We start from the raw sequence: 22582 nt of genomic DNA, 5'->3' as shown, positions 1-22582 counted from the left end.
CCAGAATCTAAGTAAAATTCCATCTTCATGGAACACTGGATATTCTTCAGTACAGAAGTAGATTTAAAAAGTCTGAGCCCCATTTGCTGTGATTTATATCCAAGTCATTTCCTGCTGGGGTTCTTCTTTATCTTTTCCTCCTCACCTTACCACCACCACCACCACCATCATCATCATTGTCGTCGTCATCATTACCATCATCATCAATGTCATGAAAGATGTCAGAGAGCCTGAAGCTTTCCTGCTGTTTTACCTTGGGCGGAGTATCATCCTCATCATCCTCATAGCTCTTTAGCTCCTTCTCGAGGCGGGGTAGGACTTTTTCATACAGAAAGTCGATCGTGTCTGGTGGACGATTAACAGATGTATAAAATCAAACATGGTGTCCTTATCGCTGCACTCACCCAGTGCCACTGATGCTTCTCTGGTTTCACATGTATTTGTGGCGTTTCTAAATACTACGTCAGCACACAATAGTGTGCTCAGAAGTTTTTAACTTAAGGAAAAGTACATTTGCTGGGTTATATAAGCATTGCTGCTTTGAAACAAAGAGTTTTTGGTTCTTTCTCCTGGATCAAGCGTGTTAAAGCATGGGTCATGCGCAAATTATTCCAGAAGTATAGCGTTACATATTTCTCTGCTTTAACACACATACATACATAATATGGCTCCACATACGGAGCTCTAGATCCCACGCCTGCTCTACAATGATGACTTCCACAGTACAAGAACAAATTGCACACATACAAGGAACATTATTGAAAGTACAAAAGGCAGAAAAGTAAAGGTATTAAATCCATATGTTTAAAAAAAAATTAAAGGAATAAGTAAGCAAGTATCTTACCTGCGAAACACATGGTTTGCCAACGAGGAACATGACAAATTTTTAGTTTGTGCCATTTTCTTTGCACATATGCTGGAGGAACATCCCTACGGAGAACAGAAATCCCACTCCAGATTACAGTGCAACCAATAACCAAAGCACTTCACACCTCACAGACTGTCCAAGTCCACTACAAACTATCAGAATAATATCATGAAATGGAGGCTTTGCGATAAACATTACATAATACATGGTAACTTGAGATTAAGCTTTCCATCATGATGTGCTGAAGACACTAACAAACTTCCCAAACCTGTCAAGATTAGCTATTGTGAAATACTAGCAAAATATCCCATTCAGTTGGATGAAGATAGCCATGTGTAATGTTACATGCACGTAGACACGATACTTACCCGATGACTTCAGTCAGGTCCTCCCAGTTGACTAAGGCAATATCCTCCACCTGCATTTCATACAGACTGGGATGGATGGAAAAGCCATACTTTAGTACTTTTCATACACAGGTGTAATTCAAAAGTGCTTTACAAAAAGACAGACGAATTAAATAATAAAGCTTATTACATCCTGAGATCTATCACCTCAAGAAACTACAAACGAAATAAATGTATTAAAAATTTAAAAGGTAAAATTAAATTTAAAAATGCAATTAAATTTAATCAGTTGATTTAAATAGATAAATTGTACTTACGCTTTTATGAGTTTGACTTTAACCTCTTCATTCTTCTTGTTTGTGTGCAAAGCCTCAGAAGACATTCTCCTAGGTAAGCCTGACATCCTGGAGAAGAGCAAGGGGGAAATTCACTAGTTATTAAAAAATATTTTTGCCACAAAAATGCCTCTTCACTGCTGAAACAACAAAGTGAGCATCATCGTCTCACCATTTCTCCCTGCACTTGGTCCATGAGCGCGTTTTCACCTTGGCGGCAATATCCGTCCAGGGAAGTTGTCTGTACAGCACTTCTCTGCTCACGCGAGCTGAACCTTTATAAGTGGCTCCAGGTAGGTACCTCCTGACTATGTAATATCGCACAGCTCTTAAAAGTCTCTGGTGCTCATCTGTGGACCACGGCCCTCCCTTTGTTGCTACATTAAAAACCAACATGTTAGGAGGTCCGGATGATGGCAATGCATCGCTCCGAACTCACCGATTTTCCCATTTTGGCAAAACGGTTAAGGACATTTACTTACTGAGCTGAGAGTAACGCTTCTGGAGTGAATATGCACTTCGACCAGTCAAGTCTGAAATCTTCTTCCAGTTATTTCCATGTAACGTGTGCAACTTGAGCAATGTGTTAATTTCTCTTTTTGTGAACCTTGGAAAGAGAAAAAAATAAAATTAAGTCAATGTAGTTCAGTATTATTTAATAATTAGGGCTAGAATTATTAGGATATTATTATTATTATTAGGATAATATTTAATAATTAGGGCTAGGATTATTAGGACTTTTTTTTTTACATTATGATTTTCAATGTTCAAATATATTGATTCTAATGAGCTCTAATTATATACAATACAGAAAAATACCATTTTATTTCAAAACAAAAGACTACAAAGTAGAATGTCCCTGGGCAGAAAAAGTATAAAACAATATAAAAACCCAAACTACCTATAAAACTTTACAAAAGTACATGCGAGACCGATGGGGAATATCAAAATGGGCTGTTAAGCTTAATTACACCGTTTCGAATGTTAAAAACTAATAAAAGTGCACTGATTTTCAATAAATATTGATAATGAAAGGTAGTTTTGGTAAACCTCCATTTTGCATAGGATGCTCTCTGGTCAAATGTAGACATTCTCCTAAACAAAGAAAATTGAAATTCGCCTTACGGGCCCTTGTAATTGCGGGCATCAAAGACTTTTCTCCCACGGGCGTAAACATAAAGACAGCTTCTTGGAATTCCCTCTGCTGTGAAGAAGGATATTGGAAATGTTTACAGTGGACAAACAATTCAAATTTACCACTGTAGGCAAAATGGTAAAGAGGTCATGGATAGCAGACAATAGTTCACTCACATATGCGCTCAAAGAACTTGTGCACTTTTTTAAGCTTCTTGATTTGTGCACACTCCTCCTTGAAGCGATCAGTAAAAAAGAGCTTTGTGGGATTGTCTACTCCAGTAAGAGCCATGAAGTCTTCAACATTCTTCTTCAGCATCTCATTTTCTTTGACAGTGAACTTTCCACCATTCATGACGATACCTGAAAATACATCAAACTCATGATCAGCAACTTAAGTCTCCCCTGAAACAGGTGTGTACAACTACGTTTGTCTCAAGACACAAACTACATTAGAGTACACACTGTCAAACCATCTACGCGTTCAGCTTACCTTTCCTCTTGAATTCCTTATACCTCGACAAGTCACAGTTAATCATTCTAACAATATCCTGACGTGGTCTTGAATCTATATTGGGCACAAATTCTCTGAGCTGCTCCAGAAGTTCTGCATCAACATCTGTCAAGTCTCTTTTTCTTTTTTTCTTCTTAAAGGGCTGAGTGCCAACCCTACAACCACATTTGTTCTCCGACATCTGAGCACTCTCATTTGCCACTGTCTGTGCCCCTTGCGCTGCGTTAGCAGTCTCATCGCTGGAATTTCCGCATGTTGCTGCATTAGTATTTTTCTTTTTTCTAACACGTTTACTTTTCTTGTTGCTTTTTTCCTCATCGTTTTCCAATTCCATTGTAACATTCCCTCTTGTGTTTCTCCCTGAAGCATCATTCACAGATACTTTATACATTATATTGTCTTCTGTCTCTCTCTGCTTATCTCTTTTTCTCTTTTTTCTCGTTTTTTCAGCCTTTTCACCCAATTCCTCATCTACGTCTTCCTGGTGCAGGTGGTCAGTCTCATTTGAAGGCTCCTTCCCACTATGAGTGTTCCTAACATGTTTTATTTTAGTCTTCTCTCTGAGTTCGCTGTTTTGCTGCTGTCCTGCAGTGTGCTGTCTGGAGTCCTCATTCTTCACTCTCTTTTGCTTCTTTCTAGCCTCTCCTGAACTGGTTGTGAATGATTCTGGTCTTGAACTTTCTATGAGGGAACTGTCCATATCTGTCTGCAGTTTCTCTTTCTGGAGATTTTCAGTAAGTAAGCAGGTGGTCTTCCTTCCTTTCTTTTTCCCCATGACCATGGGTTTGTGGTATTGAGACTTGTGCACTTCAGGCTGCTTCTACCTCTTCAGACACACACAAAAAAAAAAACAAACAAACACCACAATGTGAGAATTTAAGACACTACATTAAAAATTTGAGACCAAGAAACCTGCATTTATACTACTAAGATAACCTTTAACTGAACTAGAAACTGATTCAACTCAATCGGATACCCAGATACTGGTTCCAGAATAGACGGTTAATATTCCCAAGAAGAAAGTCAGTCAACTCTGAGTAGAAATAAGATGAAGTGCGTCCATGGTTAACTTTGAAAGCCAAAATCTGTTAAGCGCTGGTAACGGGACTCAACCAGGATGTGAACAATTTAAAAAAAATGCAGAGCTTCTTATTGCATTCTACCAGAACTTTAAATGTTACATATGCAGGCACATATTTCAAACTTAAGGTGGGAGTGGTGATTTTTTTGAGCATTTAGTGAAGTAATTTTATGCCAGTAGTGTTTCTTAAGGACCATCTCTACCATCATTTCTTCCACTGGCTCATTGTGTGGTACTCAAGAGTTCACCCAGTCACTGACACGCAGCCAGGGCTACGTTTCTATCTCGAGCAGCCTGGCTCTTCTCCTGCAGTGGTTTACTTTAGCAGGGTCAGGATGTGGTGTCATAAGAAGACAGGCAGGCAGGGCTACCCTCTGACTTCAAGAAGGAAACCTTGCCATCATCAAATGGGAAGGAGCATTTGATTATAAGATTAAAGCCTACAATGTATAACAGCCATTATTAGACTACTGAGGACCTTTTTTAATAACTACCATGAATGATAGTGGAGAAAGCAAGTATATTAAGCCTTGACTTGCAAGGAATATTTTAGTAAATAAAATGTTAAGGAGATTTTGACTTTCACAGATGTATGCCGAGGAAAACCTCTGAGTTACATGAATATCATACATTTAACAGAACAACGAAGGCCGTCAAAAAGGACATCCCTACCTCACATTTCTGTTAAAAGAAAATATTAAGTAGCAAAAAACTATTAAAACCAAAGAATACCGATCCGTACAATTTGTAGTTAAACCGAGAGCGAATCGACCATCATGTGAAAGGTAATGGTGAAAAACGTCTAAAAGACTGATTGGGTCGAAACGGTGCGTTAGTGGAAAAAAATTCATCGAAATGTTTAAACGGAGTCTAATCGCTTCATTCTTTGATAACATTACCCACTGTAAGCAATAATACGAGCCGCAACCTTAACTAAGTCATCTAGGCAGTTTTATGGACATTAACCTGGTTCATCGCCAGTAAACCTGGTAAACGGCAGCCACACGTTACCGTAAGCAACTAACCTGCACTTATTCTGAGGCGGTTTATAGTGAACCCAGGATCAACATCCACACTAGCGCTTGGCAAAAGCAAGATGACTGTGCCAGCCCCCAGAGTTATTTTCTTTGAGGCTTATTTGAAGTTTGGGGGTAAACTGGCACTGGTCGAAACGCATGTTCAAACTGGTCTTTCCTCAGCATTATTCAAACTCAGCGTGCTAACTGACTGCCTGTTAGCCATCTAGCTAACACACGTAGCTAAAGCTAAAACAAGAAAGCCCATAAAGTCCGCAAGGAGATGCCAATAACAACTCGCGCATCTACACATTGCGATTCGTGAGCTTTTACCTGCAATAAGTCGCATTTTCACGAAGCCAGGTTGAAGATAACAGCTTGTTTTGATCTCTCCACGTTAGAGAGACGCATACTCTCTTCTGCGCTCAGTTAAGAGGGCGGCTGCAGTGCAACACTTTATACGCACTACTGCCACCTACAGTACACGAAGGTATAAGACGATTGGGACAGACATCAATTGTAGGTTGTAGTATCGGTGTTAAACATCCGGTTTTCGACTGTATGTCAGACGATGTACCACAGAAAATATTTAAAAAACAATTTGATCGTTCTTTCTTAAATTCATTCAGTCGAACGAAATAAATAACCACACAATTATCAGAATAATTGCTGTGTTCAAAATCCCAGTATAAGATAATATATATAAATAGAAGCAAGAAATAAGACGTCTAAATAAGACGTCTATCTTATTTATTAAAAACCTATTCATATAATATAATCTCAGTTTATAACACTGCACCAATTCCAAGGTCTGTTCTGCTATAAATGACAACTGTCCTCACAAGCCTTTACTGAGCAAGGTCCTTTTTTTTTTCAAATAACTGAAGAGACTTCAAGAAATCTGCAACAAAGTAAACTTTTAGATTCAGTGCTTTAGCCGAAACACAAATTGGCACAGCAACACTATTTAGTGATTTAACAAAGAACATGATTTCCATAAGGGTGAACACTGCATTATTATTATCATCAGTTAGGTTAGCTATAGCTGACTATGCTGTTCCTGTAAAGAACAGCAAAGGAAAATTAAACCTGAGTGATAGACTTCCAGCAATACATAATGATAAAACATGCATGATAACACAGGGGGAAAAAACAGCTATTAAACTCATTCTTTCTTTCGTTGTTTGACTCCAAAGAGATACTATAACACGCTAACTAGCTTCTTTCTAGAAAAGAAAGGAAAAGAAACTAGGATGGTTCAATTCTGACTGCCTCTGACTGAGGTAAAGATTGTACATAGTCGGTAAATGTTGTATTTTGCTATACATTTTTGTAAAAAATGTCTTAGAAAGACATGTCTTAGAAAGACAAAATGATTAGAAAGAACTTTGCTTGGGGCCCCAGAAATGCCAAATCTGCCCATGAGCTCAGTTCAGCAACCCATCCAGAACCAAGCAGCAGTATTAAAGTGGTAAGAGCTCTCTGGTGACATAAGCATGCCTCCATCACACAGTCCATCCAATGAAATCAAATGCATAGCTAAGACAGCTAATAACTAGATCGCAATTGCTAAGAAATTACACAGGGGTAAGGTAAAACTAAAATAAATGTATGATAAGTGTTCATTGGACTGCTCTGAGTGATCCATTATCCCAGAGTGCAGAAGCATGTGGAAGGAAATGCAATGCACAACTGCACAAAAACTGCAAATGAAAATGACCAACAGCCAAACTTTGGAACTTGACCTCTGCCAGAGTCACCCGGTAACGCGTTGACCTTTGACTATATCGACTATATAGTTGGCATGAGTTTGAGAAACAATAGAATACAAAAGCAACAACAAAACAAGAACAAAAATAATTAAGGCATTTGTGTAATACATTTACCACTCAGACTATTGTGCTGTACTAAACAATTTTCTTTCTTATTTTTAACTTCATTCTCTTCTGGCTGGATGTTTATTATCTCTGTTTACTGGAAAGCAACACAACAGAAATTAAGAGTTCCTTGGAGAAAATGTAGTGTATCGGTACAATCAAGTGTTTAACTGGCAAATACCCTGCATTCAACACCTTATAAAAATAAATTAAAAAAAAAAAAATAGTCGTTGTAGCCTTTAGAAATGTTAGCCTGACAACACGGACCTAATTATGTCCCCATAACCCCTTAAAGACAAGTTATTACCCCTCACTGTTTTAACAGGTGCTCATAACATTCAGGTTTCACAAATTCCATTTTTCCCCCACATGTTCATAGGGGCACATGTGAAAGCTGAAACTTTTCAAATTCTCAAAATGTTTACCTGGGAGTACAGCCAGATTAAGTACGTTAACCCCACACTTATTCCCAATTTTCTCTAAGGAATTGCACTAATGCGACTTTAACGCCCTCTGCTTGAGGATTGTAACTGGATCTCGTTGGCTTGCAGTGTTACAGGTGCCCACGAAAACCCTGCCGCAAATAAGTAATATTTTTTAAATAGTCCTTTTTAATCGTAATACTATTACAGAAACGCAACCAGATCCTCTAAACAGAGCTAAAGTCGACACACTGGCCAGGAGGCTAAGCAGTAGCTACGATAGCTAGCGATACGATAGGCAGCGCCCTGCGTCCCACCTGCGTCTTATCTCCATGGCAACGGAGAAACTAAGACTAAATCGAGCAGCACGCCGTGACTTTAACGAAGGTTGTTGTGCTGTGTTTTCACACCGACCACTGGCAAAACAGAAGCACCGAGCTAGTAAGATCGCTTGCACTTCGTTTACTTCCACACATTTGGGTCTTAACTATGTCGCAGGACTTCCAGTCTGTTGTTTGAAGGACTGAGTAAGGCTGGGTTTGGCTCTTGTCCTCTTGTCTCCTAGGTTAGCTAACAGCTACATAAATATGTCATCAAATACGTTTTGTAGCCCACGTTAGTTAATACAACCTCGTTGACTTTGCAGCTCAGCGCGGAGATGGAAACGTCTCATGTCGGAGTGGTCAGAGACTCAATGCTGAACAATCCTCTTTTAATAAGGGTAAGGAATTGGGAACAGGCCGACGTGCGTATGTCGTAGGAGGGCGAGGTTACAAACAAGCCCGAGTTTTGTTTGTTTGTTTGTTTTAGACAAGAAGCACCTAAAACGACGTTATAACAAGGTTGCTTGGGTTTCACTAGCGTATTCAAGCACCAGATGGCAGAATTTTCTGCTAAGTCTGAGAACTTGTTCGACAGTAATAGCCCACAAATATTCTTTTCAAGCCTTTTTTTTGGGGGGGGTAAACAAAATAGGTTTATTTCTCAACTAAAGCAATGTATCCTTAAACATTTAGAATTGTTCCTTCTTTCACACAATCTCTCTAGCAGCACTTATTACTCTCCTACCCTCATTCGCTAGACTATCATACTGAAGTCTATATTTGTGGGTCCCTCTCCCAACATATCCTTCATCTAATTCTGCTTCATTTCAACTTAATCAACTCTTCCACTGGAGCAGAAGGGAGGATGAAATGAGCCAGCTCAATCCTCTTCTCTTCCCTTTGTTTTCCACATTACTTAAACATAATGTCCTCCCATCCCCTTTCTCTCTTTTCACACTCATCCAATCATTCTGTCCATCCCTGGTGGGATAAGCAGCTCATGTTAGTCCTCTGCTTGCTGGTGCCCCTCCTCTTTGTCTCTTACTCGTTCTCCAGGGTTATTTGATATGCCCCTTTTGACTGATGCAGAAAATAGGATTACTGTATTTAAATGACTATGATAATGAACTGCATGTATGCTGCTATAGTCCCACAAGATCAAGGATTTTGCGTTCATTCCCATTGTGAGTCGTTTTAGCTACAGCTTCTTGGCTGTGCTCCGGAACAATAGTCGAGTCATCTGCGAGGATTTAGGCTTTTGTCCTCTGCCTGATGTTACTCTGTTTCTCCTCTCTCGTGGCTTGCTTTTCAGCTGCAATGCAGAACATTCAACCTCAGCCCTCCGGTAATCAACAAAAGACTTTCTGTGTATGTTCAGAGAGATGGATTTGATAAAACATCCAGTGCTTGCGAACAAAGTGAATCGCATGCTTTACACAGCACCTGTTTGTTTCTTAGTATATCACCAAAGAGCACTTCATCATCGATGGAGTTTTGTCTGCTTAAGGCAGTTTTGATGTATGGCTGTCCTGTTGGGGAGCAGGTTATATATCACAGTAATATACACCACTACTAATGCTCCTCAGAGCATACCAGAGATGGATTAAGCTGTAGGTAGTAAGATATAGAGTAAACATAGGGGATCTGTCTAAACTGCAGCTTGGTTTTGTGTCCAAGCGAATGCATTTTACTGCAACTACATAAGAAGGCTTGTGTCTTTCTGGACTGAACAAAAAATATGAGGTGTTGATCAAGGAGCGCAATGGAGAATTTCATTCTCCTCTCTGCTCCTTTCCTTCATTAATTCCCTTTTGATGAGGCATGGCCAATAAATCCCATTTTCATGCCTGTGCTCCCCGATGGCCAGTAAATGAGAGATCAGGGAGGCAGATTTGGGGCTTCTGTTGTTCTCTCTGCCCTCAATGGGCCCTGCTCGGCCCCAGGCCGGCTGGGTCCCATTCACAACCTCCTAGTCATGCTCGGTAGCATTAGCCTAAGCACACGACGTGCTGTAGGCTGTGTTACACACAGACAAATCTCACATTCTACCTACCATTTTGTGTGTAAACTCTGTACAGAATGCAGGATACTGTATGCTGACATGACCACAGCACAAGTGACGATGGCAAGGCATCGTTAAGGCAGCCAAGTCAAAACAAGGCCAGAAAGTGTGTTTATGAATTTTCCATTTAAATCCAACCAAACTCTCGCTGGACATAATCAGACAGCACCCTGGCCAAATCTTCATTAAGGTTAGCTAAAGAATATAGAGTATTCGATTTTGATATAGCATGTGGGAATGGAGATCCACAGACTCAGTACCTCAAAGGCCTTTCCACCATGGTATAACAAGTCGTTTCATCTTCCACGCAGACACTGTAGCAAAGTAGAGGCTCATTATTAATGGGAACCAGCTGGGCTCACTGTAGGTACAAGCACAGTGACACAGATACACAAGAACCAGGCATGCATAACCATAAACGGCACCCATAATAAATAATATCATGTAAATGAGCTGTGTAAAGTGACCATTGCCCATGTGTAGTCTATCATAGCAGAGGCAGTACAAGAGCACGCATCATATTACTTGTGAGACATAATGAGTGTGTACCTGATGAATCAATCTAATGAGGAAGTAATGAATGGTAAGCCCATGTATCATTGTGATTTACCAAGTTCCACTCCTGTATGATATTCATATAATTATACATTTAGGTCCTATATGGTGTGAATCTACCTATATCTATTTTTAGAGAGCTCATCAAACACACACGCAATACTCAAAAGTTATCGGTTTTCTCTTTAAAGAGTAAAAGTTAAGGACAGAAGATATATATTCGTCTGTACTGTGGGGGGGTCATGTACGCTTACCCAGACACATAATGCCAGTTAGCTGTTCTTGTATTTGAAAAAACCTCATCAGCTATGCCCAGAGTTCAAGCTTGTAGTCACTTATAAATGGAGTATGAGTAGCTTAAGGTGCAGAGCGGGTGTGCATGCAAACGAGGGGTATGCGTGTGCGTGTGCTTGTGTGTGCGCGTGTGTGTGTGCGCATGTGCGCGCGCGCGTGTGTGTGTGTGTGTGTGTGTGTGTGTGTGTGTGTGTGTGTGTGTGTTTGACAAGGCTAGGGTGAGTGGGTATGAGTGAATGTATTTTAAGATTTATGAGTTAGTAATCTAAAGTTGAAAGATTTTACCCTGACAATATTGAAAAGGTGTGATGGAAAAGAAGGGTTATGATTCTTTGTTTCTCACTTTGGAATTATGAATGATTATTATTATTGTTTTACAGGCAGTGAATTGATGCATTGCTTGGTATTACTTAGAGGCTAATAACTATTCAAATGAATTGAAAGATTGAGTCATTTGTGCTTGCATATAATCTGTTAATGATATGTCATAAACATATACTGTAATGTTATATACTTTATAATGTTATATACATAGAGCTTTTCAAAGATTCATATCAAACGACACAAAAGTCCTACTTTTATTTTATGCTTTATATATCCTTGAATTCATTATACAAGCTTGTAGGAGATTTTATTTTTATTGTTTGCTTATTTATTTATTAAGAACAAATAAACACCCGCACACATACTATATACACATACACACAATGTTCCGGTTTAAGTGGTAAGAGCAGGCGATTAGTCTTAAGCCCTCAGGCCTGCTGTGCTCTGGCCAGTCACCAGATGGCGCTGAGCTGAGTTTGAGGAGCCAGCGAGCGGAATGAGCGCAGACAGATCGGCACGCATTACAGCCATTATCATCTAATCATCACCATCGACTCCTCTTCTCCATGTGGGTCTCGCGGAAGAGACGCCTGGTGTCTGACAGTCAGGGAGATGTGGGGTGAGATGAATGATTTTGGGTCACCATGTCTGGATGGATTAAACTAAACTCTCAGATTCTGCAGACACCAGGCCAATTTAGGACAGTTAGACCAGATGAGTCTGAGCTCTTTTCTGAAAGCCACATAATCTAGCTGTTTGGCTCACAGAAACATTTCTTCAACTTCTTTTAGGCCCTTGGAATTTAGGCATGATCATCCCTCGCTGTAACACTCTTTCTTTCGCACAGAAGCACTGCCGTAAACGTTCTGTTTAGTTTACAAATCATTACACATTACTTGTTCAGTATTGATCAACTGAAAGCCTGAGGATTAGATCTGGTGGGAGCAGACACAAGTAGCTTCAGCAGTAGGTGGCAAAATGCATGTAGTCACCTGGATCTCTCCAGCTGCTGATACTGTACATGCATCAGAAAGCCAGCCGACTAGCTCAGCGCCACAAATGTCATTCATCGGAATGATCACCGTGGGAAAGATGGGTCCGTGTGTGTGTGTGTGTGTGTGTGTGTGTGTGTGTGTGTGTGTGTGTGTGTGTGTGTGTGTGTAGGAGAAAGAATGGGGGGAGCGATGTGATAACAGACTGGGGAGACTGACTGTAATGGTCAGCGCTAAGCTGAGCTCAGCTCAGTCAAATCCTAACAGCACACACAAATGAGAGCAGGACAAAAGTATGGTGAAATTAAAACCAGGCGGGGTGACCAGGAGGAGGACACTCAGGGATGATTGTCCCCTATTGTCCATCTTCTTAAGACTGTGAATAATATGCTCCCGCTGACCCCACCGTGGACTCTTGTGGGGTAGTGCCTTTCTCCTGAGGATGCACCCTCTTTTTTAGCAGGCCCATGGCTGGTTAATCAAAACACACTAAAGAAGCAGATCACTAGTAAATGAGACTATAAAAGGAGCTTTTGCTCAACATCATCCCCCTCCTGATTTGCCCTTTTTTGTTGTCCTCTACTCTTTCAGGCCTTTCTTGAGCCTGAAAGGCACAATAATGTTTAGAGGGGTCTGGTTAGCCGTTTTGCGCCAGCAGTCAACACGTTTCTTCAGGCGTCTCTAAGTGATCCCATGAAAACAATCTGCAGATTGAAATTTCTTAGGGGATTAAAACGCATGGCTGAGAAGCACAGTGGCCCAGACCCAGACGATTGGGCTGTTAAAGCGATGCCTTTAAGAGAAAGATTTGATGGCTTTTAGTAGAGATGTTAACCAGAGGTTGCGGATGGGTCCGGCTGGGTATCAGTCAGAAGAGTTCTGTGGAGATCCCCTGGCCAGTCACTATCAGGGGTCCACTACCATAAGAAAGTTTTTACATGGTTCACGGTTGGGGTATTCTTGAAATCGGTTCATGGAGGCCTTAGCACTGAGGATCATTTGTGGGGGGTCCAGTGACAAGAGAATATCTAATCCATTTTTCCACATAGCTGGTTAAACTGAAAACTGTCTGTGGGGAATCCAACGGTAGACAGGATAATGGAAGACTCACGGCCTTAAACCAGATTTGAGATGAGAGCAAGCATACACATCTCCATGGCTGATTGAAGAGCCCCTTCTTTCTGACAGACGATCATGTCACAAAGTCGTCTTCCCCAAAATCACACACGACAGCGCGAATTGAACCGCAGCACTGTGTGACTGACAAGCTAGCGTGCTACCTTCATGTTCCATCTCCTGATAAAGAGACAGCGGATCAAAGGTACGTTCTGCCGCACCGCTCAGGTGGCGTGCCGCTCGCTCGCCAGCTCTTCGCTTGTCACCTTGCTGCCGATTGATTCTCAATTTCCACCCACCTCTCTGTCGAAGCGCGCGCTTAAAAAGAGGCCTGGAGACGTCTCGCTTTGAAAATCGGCAGAACGGCAGGCGCAGTGTTAGCGCGCGCTTTGCTCAGGCCGCTGGCCCCGGGAGATCCTTGCTGAGCTGGTGATGACAGGCAAGCCGTGAGCCCCTCCTGCATGCTGCTGCTCTCTCCAGCTCTTTGCCTGCCAATCATCCCCTAGCTCTGGCTCCTGAGATGCAGGGCGTGCCTTCAGCGAGTCGACTGGACTCCAACCTGTCAGCAATGCAGACTGAATCCTGTACGTCCCTGCCCGAGGAGCAGATCCACCAAGTTCAGCCATTTTATTGAGGAGTTCAAATAAAATTATTTTTGCCATGTGATGCCAAGTCACAACAGTCCTTTGGGGAATGTTTCATGGTAACCAGTGCCTCTTAGAGTTTCCTTATTCAAGAGTTTACTAAATACACTGACAGTGATACTTTTAGAATTCGGTAGTGGTGGTGGTGGAGATTGTGGAGGTGGTGGTGTTGGAGGTGGTGGTGGAGGTGGTAGAGGTGGTGGTGGAGATGTTGGAGGTGGTGGAGGTGGAGGTTGTGGAGGTGGTGGTGGAGGTTTGCATAATTAAGAGTTTACTAAATACACAGACAGTGATACTTTTAGAATTCGGTGGTGGAGGTGGTGGAGATGTTGGAGGTGGTGGAGGTGGAGGTGTGGTGGTGGTGGAGGTTGTGGAGGTGGTGGTGGAGGTGGTAGAGGTGGTGGTGGAGATGTTGGAGGTGGTGGTGGAGGTGGTAGAGGTGGTGGTGGAGATGTTGGAGGTGGTGGAGGTGGAGGTTGTGGAGGTGGTGGTGGAGGTTTGCATAATTAAGAGTTTACTAAATACACAGACAGTGATACTTTTAGAATTCGGTGGTGGAGGTGGTGGAGATGTTGGAGGTGGTGGAGGTGGAGGTGTGGTGGTGGTGGAGGTTGTGGAGGTGGTGGTGTTGGAGGTGGTGGTGGAGATGTTGGAGGTGGTGGAGGTGGAGGTTGTGGAGGTGGTGGTGGAGGTTTGCATAATTAAGAGTTTACTAAATACACAGACAGTGATACTTTTAGAATTCGGTGGTGGAGGTGGTGGAGATGTTGGAGGTGGTGGAGGTGGAGGTGTGGTGGTGGTGGAGGTGGTGGTGGAGGTGGTGCAGGGTTGTTTGGAAAAGCTGACAATCACTGTAGCTGGGAAGTCTTAGAGATACTGTGACACACTGACTCTCTTGTGTCTTAAATGCTTTGTCTGAAATTTTTGTTAAATTGCAGTATTCAAGTGACATCGCAGAAACAAGCTTAGGAAGGGCTACTGTTTGACACCTTTCACATGTTTAGAGTAACTAGAGATTCTTGGCTTTCTAAAGACTATTTACTCGAGGCCTGGGGAAGTTTTAAAAAAATCATCTTTCTTTAAAGAGCTGAATTGGTTGTTTTGTTTTTCCTGATCTATAGCCTCCACTTGGGAAGAGCAAATCCAGAGGCCTGTCCTGCCCAGGATCTGATTTTGTTTATGGAACGGTGACCACCATCCAAGATGGAGGAGTGGCAGAGGGTACGTGACAGGAGCAGTTATGAGCTTCCCTTCTCACCCTGCGGGTTTTCAGTGCAAACACCAAATAAGCTGGCTGAGGCACTCAGAGGAATCATGTACTTCCCAGTAGTGGACAGGCCAGTGGCCTTCACGATGCTGCTGTAGTAATAACAAAGTTTTAAAAACTAATAACAGAATTGGTGTTTTAAGGATGGAAACAAGTAATAAAACTGATAAATGTTACACATATATGACTGAAGTATGTGTAATTTTTTGCCCTGTTGCAGTTGTTTAAAAATATAATCATACTGTCACAGTAGGACATGATTTCATTTTTTTGTAACGAGTCTTTCAGGGCTAAAAGGATACGAACAGTGTTGTTTTGCTAAAATACTTAGTTGTGTGTGTTCTCTGCTCTGTGTAACGCGAGGCGGCCGAGTGCCGCAGGGCGAGGGGCAGGACGCACAGACTCCAACGTCTGGGACGTACATTTATTCACATTTAAACATACAACACTAGCAGCACTCACAGGAATCACACACGATTAATACAAACAAGAAACGGTTAACATTAAACACGGACAGTAAACACTAATACGATTAACATTGACAAAGGGAACATTACATCAAAACATTTACTACGTTACGTCAACAATGACCAACACTCTGCACACCTCGACATACATATACATATAGACAAACAAGCTTCAGGTGTGCAGGTGTGGCCACAAACAGATCCTCCCACTACACGTGGCTGGCCAAACCATGTGATTCACGGGAGGCGAGCGTTCCATGACACTCTGCTGATCTCTTTTTCTTACTCAGCCATCTCTAGCTGGCACACCCCATCACTATCCTCCAGTGTCCCCGCACACCACAGGAAGGCTGTGCGGGACTTTGTAGCTCTTAACCGGGAGGGTGTGAAGTCTGGCTTGGTCACGGCCAAAGAGCTGCAGCAGTACCGCGCCACTCACGACATTAGACGCCCCGCCGTGCCTAATGCCGCTGCCCACAGGTCTGCTCCGGCACGACCCCCGCGGGACATCGGCTTTGGCGTCTCTACGCGGTGAGTGGATGAGTCCTCGTGTGTGACTCTGAGATCCAGAGAGAGCACATTGCATAGTTTGTCATAACCTAATTAACTGGGGAATTGTATTTATACAATACATTCTCTTCAAACAGTCTTACAACCTACATATGACAATGCTGTCAATGCTGTACTCAGTTAATCCAATCTGTCCTGCACCTTTATTTTATTTTAGTTTTAAGCCATTATAATCCCAATATACAGTGACACAACACATTTATGCTTCTTAGTACTACCTATGGATGCTTTACATGTGTCTCCCTAGGGAGCGTAGACTTCATAATAGCCCTGCTATTTTATTTTTGAAAGGAGGGGAAAACTGCTGAGACAACAGTATGGTACCAACATATCTGGTACCATTGCACTTATTCTGGTCTGTAGCCACACAAGAAGCAGCCACACAAACAGAACACTGATTGTTAACATTAAATGACTAATCAGAGGTAGGAGGGCCATTAGCGTAGAGCAGAAACAAACGTTGGCACTTAGCACAGTGAAAATCGTCGTGCATATTTTAAGGGGTGCTTTAATATGCTTGTATCAGGTCTGATTGGAAAACTCAAAGCTCTGTTCTGTGTTCATTACTTCCTCACTGGATGTGTATTCACTTTAACAAGATCACTGTTTAGCTGTCAGATGTTACTGTACTCAAATACACACACACACACACACACACACACACACACACACACAGACCTAACCTGCTTATTGCTTCATGTTCACCTCTGTTCACCACAAGCTACATGCTGTTTTTCTATTAGTCAACTATTAAAACCATGAGTTGAGATGACACATTAAAGGAAAATATTTTATTAAGGAAAATTTTATACTTAAGATTTACACACATGCACTTTCTTTTTAATAAAAGTCAGTCATGAAATTAAGATATTGTATGTTCATCTTGGCAACATGTAGACACTTCACTTGCAGTGTGCTGTGTAAAGTCCCAGGGTAAATGGGTATTCATAGCTTCTAAAAGTGCTTTAGGACTGACTCTTAAGTCAGGAGACTGAAGAAGTGAAGCGGCTCAGGGACAGGTGTTTGTGGGTAATGAAGAGAGGAATAGACAGAGTGAGAACAGGAAAGAAAGAGAGAGAGAGGGAGATCTGAATTATTGCCAGAGCCGGATGTCTGTAGGGATATGACATGAGGATTGTGCTCGGAGCCGGAGCAGGAAAATTACAGCAGCGCACCGAGTGAGCAGTGCCGTGAGCTCCCTCTCCTCGTCTCTCTACACATCTGTCCCTGCCTTCGTCCTCTTCCTCGTGGGTGTTGATGCTGTTGCAATGGAGCTGAATTATTTAACTAATAACACACTTTCTCTCTTTCTCTTTCACACACACACACACACACACACATTACTCTGTGTCAGATTTATTCTACGCTTGATGCATGGGGTGTGAGAGAGAGGTGTGTGTGTTCAGTCAGGAGAAAGGGATGGAGCAATAAAAGATAAGATCATGGCTCCTCGGAGACTTGTTTGGTCCTGCTCTCTATCCATCAAACACTATTCACCAATGCCAAGGTCAGCCTTAATGAGGATGCTTCAGTTTCCTAGTAGAAAGTGTCGCCCCTACCATATTTTACACACAGAAAGATGCAGTGTACTCACATGTATAATGCAGCGTGCACACACACACTCACAAACACACAAACTTTACATTCACATGCATAATGCAGCGCACAATGCACAAACGCACGCGTGCGCGCACACACACACACATCCATATGGAAAGTTTGTACACCTAATATCTTACAAATGTCTTTTCTATAACTGTATTAATTTGCTGATGAAACAATAAAATGAAAGATATGTGCCAGGCTTCTTTGTAACAGCTGTACCACTATATCACTGTAGCAGCTAAAATCCATACAATTCAGGAGCCTTTTTTTGCTGTCTGAAAGATGTTTTCCCAGCATTCCATCATGTGCTTATAGAGTTCACAACCTTAAGCACAAAAGGACCATCACAAAGCCTTTAACAGAGGCTACCAGCAGCCAAATGCTAAGCCTAACCATACCCCTCATTTTGAATTCTCAGTCTTTGGACTGCAGGCTAGAGCTTTCTCAGCTGTCTCCCTGTCCAAGCTCAGGACGCTTAGCAAGCCATCGCAGAGACATGTGGTGTGTACTAATGATGCAATAAAAATAACAGCAGGGGTCAGAGTGGAGATCGGCATCTTACCAAAGATTATGACTGAGATATACCACCAGTTCATATGACTCAGCTGTGGTGGGGATGTATGTGTGCATGGATGGATAAAAGGACAAAATAATGTACAGCTAAAGTAAAAGCAAAACCCATGTAAAGGTGTTTCCTGTGTCCCGCTGCAGGAATTCTGCCCCTATTTCGGAGCTGTTGGAATACAGGTATGCCCAGAGATGGTTGGAGGAACAGCAGGCCAAGGACAGAGCCCTGCTGGCAGGCCAGCATAAGAAAGTGAGCTCATGGACTCAGACATCGCACGCTTTTTTCAAGACACACTCACTCACATTCAGTGACACACATTCTTTATACATTATACATTAGCTATTTGTTTCCACGTTTATGAGGTGTACCTACTTTTTAGCAGTATCTACAGACTACCAGCTCTTTTTCAGTAAATTCTGTGTTCTCAGAGGTTAGCTGACAGACGGTAACTTGTCTTATCTACATCAGTATCCTTTGGCCTCTTTAATGAGTGACTTATTCTAAAAGAGGGATGGGGGGATTTATTTATATCTTTGTGTTTATGTATAAGTGCATATATAACATATATATGCACATATAACAGTTTGTATATATATATATATATATATATATATTTCCAGAGAAACAGGATGTTTCAGACTAAAGTCTTTTATCAGCTGTGCAAGAAAAAGCTTCCGAACCTATAGGAGGTAGATCTTGTTCATATTAGGAAAAGTAGGTTTCTCTGGAAACTTTGTACTTCACTGTGATTTTGACTATCACTACATCTTTTACTATAGTGCAATAGTTACTCACCTGGAATCTTCTCTGGATATATATATATATATATTATATATATAAAAATAATTTGTATTGATTTTATTTATTCATTTTTCCCCCTTCATGCAGGTTCAGCTCGGGAAGATCCAGGACACTCGTACAACCCTCCTCCGGAAGAGTCGGCCGCCGGAGGAAGCCCAGTCCATGTGGAAACTACCACGCTTCCAACACGTAAGAGGCTCAATGCTCCCTCAGTCCCCCCACTCTCTGAGCACAGGAGCCTGCTGTGGCCAGTGGAGCTCTGAGCAGCTGGTAAGGGGATCCTACGTGCAGTTTGTTGATCTCTGACAGTAAGTAAAATATTGATGTTTGCTTCATTTGATAATTTTGCCCAGTTAAGAGGGCTGTGGGAGTTTAGTTTAGCTACTCTCAATGTTTCATTTATGAGAGCATTCCTACTAGCCTGGAATCTGATGAGGCAAAGTCATGATGAATGCATAATGACTTTATTGCCCATGCGTGTGTGTGTGTGTGTGTGTGTGTTTGGCAAGACAATGTGATGTCAGACGATGCTTCTGAGGAAAATCAACAGTGAAAGTAATGATTTCTCTTCAGATTCCCTTACCACACACACACACACACACACACACACACACACACACACAAGCTCTTATCCACTGTAGTTGTCCTGCTCCCACCCTCCTCATCATATGCCCAGCACAAGCCACCAATTAAATCAAAAGTATTTTTTTTTTCCGTTGGTCTTTTGCACTGACATACAGGCTATCATCCTGACAGCTTTAGCTGCCACTGAAGCTTGAAAATCCTTCACTGACAATACCCAATGCTTCCAATTATGAGGGAATCAGACTCCTGCTGAGCTAACCATCTCCCTCACACACATGCTAATGCATATAAACAGTGCATACATGCCTACAAACATGCATGGAGCTACACACACTTTCTCCAGACCTGCATGTGTGCAAATGCACATACATATGCATGCCCACACACACACACACACACACACACACACACACACACACAGACACGCACACAGTCAGTCTCCTGTCTCCCATTTCATACCTGTATTCCTGTATTTTTTTTCGTTTTTTAATCCACCTTCATCCCATCCTCCTCCCTGCGTGCATCTCCTCTGCAAATTACCCACACAACCCGTGGCTGCCTGCGCGCTTCCTGCCAGTCGTGTCGTCCAGCCGCAGTCAGCTCTAATGAGTGGGAGGGGCACTGTGTTTCGGCTGCACGCGCGCGCTAAATTCTCTCTTGTATGACAGCTGACGGTGAGGAGAGAGCGTTAACCTTATGAAAGATTTACCTCCGCTCATTATAGCCTGTCAGCTCGTGCTCCCGATGGCTCGAGGTTCGACATTTGCATCGCCGACTCGTCTCCCGCGCACAGCGCTTGTTCACGTTTCCCCCTCCATCATCTGTTTGTTTGTGTTGTCATTCTTCTTTACTTCTCGCTCATTCTGCCTTTGGTGGGATGCGTGTTCCTCCTTTTTAATTCAAAAAAAGTACGGAAGTGCCAGAAGTGTTTGAGAGAGGCAACAGGATTTCGTACAAAATAAAGCGAAAAAATAACAAACAAGAAAATTATATAAATAAACAAAGGTGACACCAGTGAAGTTTTGGTCTGCTTTATGCTGTTTTCCGAGATTTGATAAGGGAGGGTTTTTTTCAGCGTTTGAAATATCTATCAGGCATTTGAAGCATGTTACAAACATAAGCTAGCTTTTTGGAACACATTTAACATCTGGAAAAAAGATATGAAGCCCACCAGGCTGACATGTCTAGTGTTTTGAGCCATTTTTTAACTCCTAAATGTGTTACGCCAACAAGCATTTTCTTGTTGCCTCCTTGTCAATACCCAGCTCTGGCTGCCAGACAAAATGCTTTAGGGAAATTAAAATATTTGTGAGAGGCGTTTTCTGAAACACCTGCACAATGTTTTTTTGTGTGTGTCAAAATTAATCAAGGCTCGACTCTCATCCAAATCACTAAATCCAAGCAATTCTCCTACAATAAAATGTTTGTTTTGCATTTTACGCACTGTCAGTTTTATATTAGGCTGTTTTCGACGTATATACTGACTCAGAGCTGATGAGACGTCTTACCCCCATTCAGCAACACCAAAACACCCATGGCTGGAGCTCACCAGGCTGTTAGTGGCCCACCTGCCATCAGCCAAGCTAATGACATCCACCACAGTCACGTCAGACAAACAAAACGTGTTCCAGCCATGCACACCCCCACCCTGGCCCCCTCTAGCTGCCTGCAAACAAAGTCACAAACAGTGGCAGAATACAGAACAGCACCACAGTGAACATAAACAAGGCAACGAGTTTGTGTTAGCCCCTGACTCCTATAGTGCCCAATTCCCTGACATAGATTAATCCTAGTCATGGATTTAAATAGATTTTGAGTGAAGAATCCCTGTTGACAAGACATATTAAAGAGATATCCCCAGCATGACACTGCAGTGAAATGAACAATGTAACATGATGAATGAAGGATTGTTGTGTGTCCTGATGGTTGTGTGTCCTGTTGGTTGTGTGTCCTGATGGTTGTGTGTCCTGATGGCTTGGAGCACTGATGCTGATCCGCCCCGTCCTCCTGCAGATTGGACCTGCCCTGGACACCTTTCGAGACCCTGAAGCCCGAAAGCGAGCCATGGCTGCGCACTACTCAGACTCAGTGGCCAGAAGAGGACCACTCGGTCAGGGTACCTACACTGTGGACTGACGGACAGACACAGCCCTGTTGGTCTCTTCATAACCTCCCAGACTGTTGCTCACATCAGCCACACTTAGAGAGATGTCAGCTAATGATGTAACTGATATCAGCTCAAGAGGAGTAGCCATCAGAATCGGCTCTTTCAGCCAATGTTGGATATCAGTGCATCAATTACATTAAAAATTATACTTTTTTACTGAATGCATTTTCTCATGGTGGGTCTTTGCTGAAGTAGTATTGTAACTGACATAGTATTTCATTAAAATCAGAAAATATTTTTCCCACCTTATGTAATTGTTTTATCAATCTAATTATTTTACAGTATTTAGAGTATATGTAGCCTGCTGCTGTGTTTCAAATTTAAGTGTACATTTTAAAATAAATTATGAATCACACCAATCATTTGTTTTAATTATTATGTTATTATTAGCAATTACCTAAACATTTTCTCAATAAACTAAATTCTCAACAAGGGTCTCTTCATTCTTGATTTATTTAATCATTTGTTTGTTTGTTTTCGTTTGTTATGAATTGTTATGTTTTATTTCCAGAATAAAGAAAAAATGTTGCCCACTGTCTGGCTATTATAAGTGCGATACGTTAAGTGCATTTACGTTAATGCTATAGACTACTGTTATATTGTCTGAATGTAATTTTTAATGTGTGTTTGATCCAGTAAGGGTGTACA

General features: G+C 41.9%; 2 protein-coding genes across 5 annotated transcripts; one reads left to right on the top strand and one right to left on the bottom strand.

The window, feature by feature from the left end:
• LOC113573042 (transcription termination factor 1) lies at positions 1–5723 on the bottom strand. The gene is made up of 10 exons (XM_027003067.2): positions 5629–5723; positions 3178–4024; positions 2862–3047; positions 2676–2754; positions 2033–2157; positions 1723–1927; positions 1533–1619; positions 1237–1302; positions 845–930; positions 1–345 (listed from the first exon to the last, which is right to left on the bottom strand). Exons 2-10 carry the CDS (start codon positions 3977–3979, stop codon positions 128–130), a joined length of 1854 nt encoding a protein of 617 aa, XP_026858868.2. The 5' UTR covers positions 3980–4024; positions 5629–5723; the 3' UTR covers positions 1–127.
• A 1974-nt stretch (positions 5724–7697) lies between these two features.
• On the top strand, positions 7698–22357 carry cfap77 (cilia and flagella associated protein 77). 4 transcript variants are annotated; one of them, XM_027003078.2, is made up of 7 exons: positions 7698–8035; positions 8241–8315; positions 15026–15125; positions 15929–16169; positions 18525–18630; positions 19270–19371; positions 21781–22357. In XM_027003078.2, the coding sequence occupies exons 2-7, from the start codon at positions 8253–8255 to the stop codon at positions 21901–21903; spliced, it is 735 nt and encodes a 244-aa protein (XP_026858879.1). In that variant the 5' UTR covers positions 7698–8035; positions 8241–8252; the 3' UTR covers positions 21904–22357. The 4 variants fall into 4 exon arrangements, with proteins under 4 accessions (XP_026858879.1, XP_026858877.2, XP_035386014.1 ...); XM_027003076.2 differs by having other exon boundaries at positions 19270–19452; XM_035530121.1 differs by having other exon boundaries at positions 19270–19490; positions 21781–21866.
• Positions 22358–22582: the final 225 nt, after the last annotated feature.

Source organism: Electrophorus electricus, chromosome 9 (assembly GCF_013358815.1).
Source record: "Electrophorus electricus isolate fEleEle1 chromosome 9, fEleEle1.pri, whole genome shotgun sequence".
Lineage (NCBI taxonomy): Eukaryota > Metazoa > Chordata > Actinopteri > Gymnotiformes > Gymnotidae > Electrophorus > Electrophorus electricus.
The sequence above is the reverse complement of the archived record's forward strand: the minus strand, read 5'-3'. Positions and strand labels throughout refer to the sequence as shown.